This window comes from Sceloporus undulatus, chromosome 6 (genome assembly GCF_019175285.1).
Source record: "Sceloporus undulatus isolate JIND9_A2432 ecotype Alabama chromosome 6, SceUnd_v1.1, whole genome shotgun sequence".
NCBI lineage: Eukaryota > Metazoa > Chordata > Lepidosauria > Squamata > Phrynosomatidae > Sceloporus > Sceloporus undulatus.
The window spans coordinates 89211920-89218858 of NC_056527.1; the positions used below are offsets into that span (position 1 = coordinate 89211920).

The 6939-nt window shown below is 39.1% G+C and overlaps 1 protein-coding gene across 1 annotated transcript in view; it reads right to left on the bottom strand.

The window, feature by feature from the left end:
- Positions 1 to 6475: 6475 nt before the first annotated feature.
- Positions 6476 to 6939, bottom strand: part of LOC121934239 (keratin, type I cytoskeletal 23-like) — a 26765-nt gene continuing 26301 nt past the window's right edge. The window contains exon 8 of the mRNA XM_042474537.1: positions 6476 to 6869. Coding sequence (XP_042330471.1) covers positions 6769 to 6869 — 101 coding nt within the window. The 3' untranslated portion in view covers positions 6476 to 6768. The remainder of the gene's footprint in view (positions 6870 to 6939) is intronic.

Genomic DNA, 6939 nt, shown 5'->3' on the forward strand with positions numbered 1-6939 from the left:
TCTTGCTCCAGACATAGCCAAATCCTTCCCTTTTATTATTATTTTTAATCTGTCTCACCAGCCTGAGTTCATTCTGAGGTTTATTTTTTTCCTCTGGGTGTCCACAGATGGCAAGCATGTGCATGCATGTGGCTGTGATGGTACAGCCATGCACATGTCTGCCAACATTAAGAACCCCAGGACTTGAGATACCACAGGTTTTGGCATCTATGGAGGTGTGTGTGTATCTGGAATGGAACCCCAGCAGATACTAAGAGCCAACTGCATTTCTCTTAGGCAATTTCCCACATTCCCAGTTTTGTACATGTCTCTTAAATATCAGCTCATTTGAAAGCTCTTTGTACATCCACCCTGGTAGACACCTCCCACTTTTCTTCCTCATTGGAATTGTTTGCATTTGTGCATTCAATGTTACACATTTAAGAAACGTCCATGCATTATAAACTCCCTTCCCTTTGAGCATTACTGGCCATGGGATCTCACCCATATTCTCCTAAGTTTTACTAAAATCGTTTTTCTTGAAATCCAGAGTGTATACCTGACTGCATCTGCCCTCCCCTTTCCTCTTCTGACAAATTCATTCAGAAGTTAGTTTGAAAGAGTGTTGGAATTACCCAAGGTTACATTGTTTGTTTCATGGCTTTATGGGGACTAGAACCTGGATCTCCCAAAGCCCAGGACATCACTTTAATCAGTACAATGCACAGGCTGTCTAGCTGTAGCGCTGAATGCCTAATGCATATACTTTTAGTTTTGAAATAGGATATGGAGGTAAGGTAATTCAAGAGCTAGTGGAATAACTGGAGAGAATATTTATGGACATTTTGTGGGAGTTGCATAAAACCTATAATAATCTGAAGTGATAAACAGGGTGTTCCTTTTCTGTATTTAATAAGAGTTGGAGATGTGCATTGAATTCTGAGGAAGGCTTTGACAACGTGGGTGGCACAAAGGTATATGATACCTTTTTAATAGTGACATGGATGACTAAATAGCCTTGGAAGGCAACTAATGGCTCAGGTATCAACATACATTGATACCTAATGACAGACCAATGGCCTATCTAACCCAGTTCAGCCTATTCCCCACTGGCAACCATGGGGACAGGAAGAGAGCTATTTCCCAACATTGCTTCCTGTGATCAACTGGAGATATGCAATTAACTTTGAAACCTGAAACCACGAGAGTGCATGCAAAATATGTGCTCTGTGATTGAATTACCACCCTTCAGCCCACCTGGAAGTTGCTTTATATTTACAGCAAAGAGGACCTTTGGTCCCTATAGCTCAGTATTGTCAATAGAAGCTGTTGGTTCCTCTTCAAGATCAGGAAACATTCCCAGCTCTACTGGGGGTTGAACTTGAGATCTTCTGCATGCATAGCAGGCAGTTCTGGTTAAGAAGTCCTAAAGTGGGAGAAAGCAAAATCAATTCATCTCTAAGTTCAATTCTGTTAGCCAAGGAACATTAGCAGTTGTAGTATTAGCTGGTCTGAGGTTGGCATTGCTTGATCCCTGAAAAGTGAAGTTCTGTAACAGCTCCAGAGAATTGTGACCAACAGTTGATTTTCACCACTTCCCAAGAGACTCAAGCTTTCTTAATGAAATCCTGGTCATTTGACCTACTATAAACCCATGTAGGTGTTTGGCTCCCTATCCCCTGAATCTGAGTGCTACAAATTGGGCAACACCTATCAAAGGGAAACTAAATGTTCTGTTGCATCCTCAGTTGGTCAGGATTAAGCCTTGCTCTCTGAACCAATCATCCATACCAATGTGGCAGCAAATAAGGTGATTTTAGGATGTTTGAATATATGGCACTTGTGGTTGAGAATGCAGTGGTAGAGAAGCCATATCAGTTACAGTTCCCCAGAACCTTCTCTGAATTAGAATGACCAAGGATGAATGAATGTAAATCATATTCCACCTGTTCCTAAAAGTTTTACCACATGACCATAGCAATTGTACTGTAAGGAAAAAAGTGGAAATATACTGCATTCAGACCCCCGATATCACACGTTTTTGGAATCACGTGACAGGGGCTTCTACTGCCATTGCATTCTCTTCCAAAGTCCCCTTTAACCCTGCCTCCCTGCCTTATGCCCTATCCAGTATGCCTTTCAGTTTTATTATTTCATTTTTATTTTAAATACAAAAGTTTTTGTTTTTTTAAAAAAGAAAATAAATATGAAAATTAAACAAACAAACAAAGGCAAACAGTCTCCTTGGGAATAGCAAGGGGGACGGGGAGAGAGGAGGGGACATTGATACCATTTGATTGCTGATAATAGGAGTGACATTTCACACCTCAGGACTTGTGCTGTGGAGAGCTCCTTAATGGGTTTTCCCATCAATGAAAAGGGATGTGCTGATAGTGGTTGGGGGACACAGAGCTATGGGTCGGAGGCGTCATTGTGCAATAAGTACTGCCAAAGCTGCCTTTTTTTCTGGATGTAATCATGGTTAAGAAGCCACATGTACCAATCTCCTAAAACTACTGTAGTTGTTTACAACTTTTGGATACCAGGGTTGGTATTCTATACTTTCATCTTGTTGTATGTGTGAAATTTGTTTTTGTTTTTTTTGCTATGGCATAGCTGATTTCAGAGTTCATATGATGGTTGTCAAAGAGGCTTCCTAGAAATACTGATGGGTCCTAAATGTTGAATGATGGTAGGATGGTGAATGTTAACACTGGCTGAGCTGAATGCAAACTTGGCAGAAGTAGTCCAGTGTTTGCTGAGTAGGAAGCTTCAAGGATTTTGCTTAGTGCACATTCAGCAGTTCCTTCTATTTATGCAGATAGAGTTGGATTTTAATGCAAGCTGATCAAAGCACAGTTATCCTCCAGATTTTACATTTCTCTAAATTTTGTACTTTAATTTTTGATTAAAAAGCGTTCTAGAAAAACACATAAGAAATCACATGTTTTAGGATATGCACACTAATGCATATATTAGGACAAAAGTAGGTACTTCCGTACAACATGCATACAAGAATGAATACTTAAGAGAAGAAATAGATTTAAATGCAATTTCTCATCTGTTTTTTAAATTTCTAGATGGATGTAGAGGATATAGTGGATATGACTGACACAGAACTGATCGCTCCCTCTTGGTGTAATGTTGGGATCTTAGAGCCTAATTTTGCCTTAGATTTACTATTTGAGCTGGTTAAGGTTTACCTATGCTAGTCTCAACTTCCACATTTGGGAATAAATGGATTAAAGATATACCTTCTTTCACATTCTTTCCTCAAGAATCAGATTTTACTGAGCATACCTTAACTTGGAAAACAGTCAGCGAGAAAACCATTTCGTTATTTCCTCTTAAGAAGTCATTTGAAGAGGCTGAAATATTTGAAAAGCATGACTCAACAGCTGTGTATTCAAAGAACATGAAACCGATGCTGAGTTCTGTGTAGGCAAAACATTGTATGTGAAAATTCATTAGGGGCAGCCTTTGATCTTCTCTCTCAGTTGGCATTGTGAAAGAGCTTTGAGTAGCCCGTGAAAGTGTTGCAGCTGTCAATATATTTTGCTTCCACCAAGAGGGAAGATTTACAGCCATATAAAAGGCTCTTATTACATTATAATTGAAAAATACATCTGTTTCTTACTTTGGTAAGAAAGTACTGAGAGCTGGCATGGTGTGGTGGTTTGAGCATAGGACTAGGATTCTGGAGATTGGGGTTTGATTCCCCGCTTGCCTATGGAAACACACTGGGTGATCTTGGGTGAGCTACAACCATCTCAGCCCCAGAAAAGCCTATGATAGGTTTGCCTTGAAGTCACTACACTTGAACGCACACAACAACAACACAATGGAGTTCTTTTGTCATAGTTACATCTGATTATGCTACTCTACTCAAATCTGTGTTTTCAGCCTGGCAGCACTTCAGCTGAACAGTTTCTGAGATGGGGGCACTGTGAAATGACTTGTGTAGCTTTCTTCTGGTTGCAGAGTGTGCAGAGAACAGGCAGCTGGAAAGGCCCCTTGATCTTACCACAACTGCTTGTCTCAAGGCACCCCATTACCTGGAGAGCACCACAGATGTCATTGCCCAGTGCCCCTTTCTGCAGTGCCTTAGGAACCCTTCAGATGGATAATTCAATATATGGTCATAACTGTGAGGATATTGTATGCACAGAAATGGAAGAATGGTTTAATTCCTATGGAAGAAGCGTGATTATCTAAACTGAAGGAATTGGCTGAGATGGATAAACTGTACATTTCGATTAAAGATAAAATTCAAAAGCTAGAATTTGGAAATTTGGACAGATTTGAAATTGTTAATTGTTTTAAAAAATAATCAGAATGATTTGATTATTGTTTTATTGATTAACATGAGACAAATATATAGACGAAGTGTAATTAATAAGGATGACAAAGAGGAGTGGAATTTATAATGAAATGTACTTGCAGAAGAGATAGTTGGAAGCCATCTTTTTCTATTCTATTTTGTTAGTTGTAGATGTTTGCAGTTTGTAGTTTGATTTGTACATTTTATGCACTGTGTAGTTTGTAATTGTTTGAGTCATTTATGTTATTAAGTTTTTATTCTTTGTCGCTTTTATTCAATAAAAATATATTTTTAAAAAACCCTTCAGTTGAGCCACTGCCAAGTGAAGTGCTAGGTTTTGGAGGTCATCCCCTTTCAGTACTAACCATAAACATGAATCCCCAGTAGTTATAAGATCGTAAATCCATTTTATGATCTCATAACTATTGAATCGGATGTCAGCCCACATTTGTATCTAGCGCATCTGATATAAAATCAATCTCCAATATATTTCTGAAGTCCTCTTTCAAATCCATCCATCAGAGCATCCTATGACAGGCAGTGCCATATCTTTGTTATATTATGTATGAGGGAGTATTATCTATTGCTCATCCTGAACCTGCTGCCAATCAGTTTCATTCGATGATGACAAATCTCAGAGATTATTGTTAATTTCGGTTTTATCCACCCTCTCATGCCTGTTCTAATCCACTGAAGAACATTAAGTGTCAGTTTCAACTGGATGGGTTGACGTTGGGTGTTAAACTGAAAGAATACGTCAGTTAGCCTAAAGCCATCTATCTGGTATTACTCGTTCTTCATAGAAAATATTAGGTAATCCATTCAAGGTCTTTTGGAACATTCCTTATGCAACCCAAGGGTTGTGGTCACCAACTGGTCTTGACATGCCCAGGGAAAGATTTGGCTCATGGAAATGGATTTTCTTTGCAGCCCTTTTATGGGCAACATAAACTTATTAATCCATGCAACGGTGGTGCTCCCTCCCATATGGCCGATGTGCATTAGGATGGTTTCACTCCATAGAATCATAATACTGAAAGAGAGCAAAAGGACATCTTGTCCCAACCAGCACTGTAAACTTGGGCTGTCTTCATGTCCACTTCCCCACAGATCAACCAAAGCAATATATATGGCGCCTGATCATGGGTATTCCAATCCACAGCAGACATAGTGTTGTAGATGGAGGAAGAGGAACAGGTTGCGTATCCAACCGCCCTTTCCAACATTCAATGCATGGGGAACAGAGCTTGGAAAAGTATGTTTTTTGGGACTACAACTTTCAGAATCTCCACCTATCATGGCAAAAGGGAGAAGATTTCTTTTCTTCATATGTGAATCAAATGGAACTTGAAGTTTAAACTATGGACTTTGTCACACCAACCTGTTGTCTTGCAGCAATCTTGTTGTTGAGGCAAATGGGAACATACCGGTTTGATAACAATCTTTATCACACTTGTTTGTAATCGTGCTATTATGCTACTTTGCTGAACCATGGTCCCACGCTTGCTCTTCCGCACTGCCTCACTAACCACACTTTCTTCGCAGAGTATGCCCTACCCAGCACATGTGTGCCTTTTAAAAAATGTTTTGCTGCAGTTGCACAATTATAGCAAAAAGATTTTTAAAAAAGAAAAGAAAAGAAATAGAAGAGAAAAAGAAAGTGAAGTAAAAACAACCTCAACCTGTGTGGGAATATTGAGGGGGACAGGAGAAGGAAGAAGGAATACCAGAAATGCAATGGAAGGGATCTCTTGCACAAGGGGCAGTAGTGGAAAAACAGCAATATTCGGGGCCACTGACAGGTTTGTCCCATCAATGAAAAGGTGCACTCCATCAACTATTGAGAGACACAACATTGTGTGATAAGAACTGGCCAAATATTCTATTATCCTGCTGTAGTTGTGATTTATGAGCCTCATATGATGAAGTCCAATGTAATTGTAGGATAGTGACACAGGCAGATTTTTCTTGATTGTTGAGATAATTTTTAAACATCAATCTTTAGTTCTCACGAGATACTTTCCAGGCAGTTTTTAATATTATCTACATAATTTGCCCCATGTTGTTTAGGTGAAACTGTCTTAAAAAAACACACTCCAGGAATAATAATAATAATAATGTTTATTTATATACCGCTTTTCCAAATTAGTAGAACTCTTGGGATGGGCCAGCGTCTTTGCTGACTGGTTGTCAAGCTTAACTTCAGTTGAGAGACACTAGAATAATTTAATTATATTTTTATTTATCTTTGGTTTTTAAAGTAAGAGGAGCTAAGAGAAGATAGTAAATTGTTTGCATTCATGTTTAAATTAAATTAGAAGCAGTTTGAATAGCAGCACATGAGACTGAGGAAAACGGATTCGAAGCCCCAAAAAGATGCCAGCAGGGAATGGAGCTCTTTTTCTTAAATAATTGGGCTTCCATCGGATTTTCTGTATAGAAGTGCTTTTTTTCTTTGGACAGTGAGCTCACATCTGCCTTTTAATCTCAGCGGTATGTGTGGAGACTACCTGTCCATTCACACTCTCCTGTACAATCTTCCTAAGGTTCTGGTTGGTTGATCCAGATTCTGGAAGAAATTTAGAGAGGCATCATCATCATCATCATCATCATCATCATCATCATCATCATCATCATCA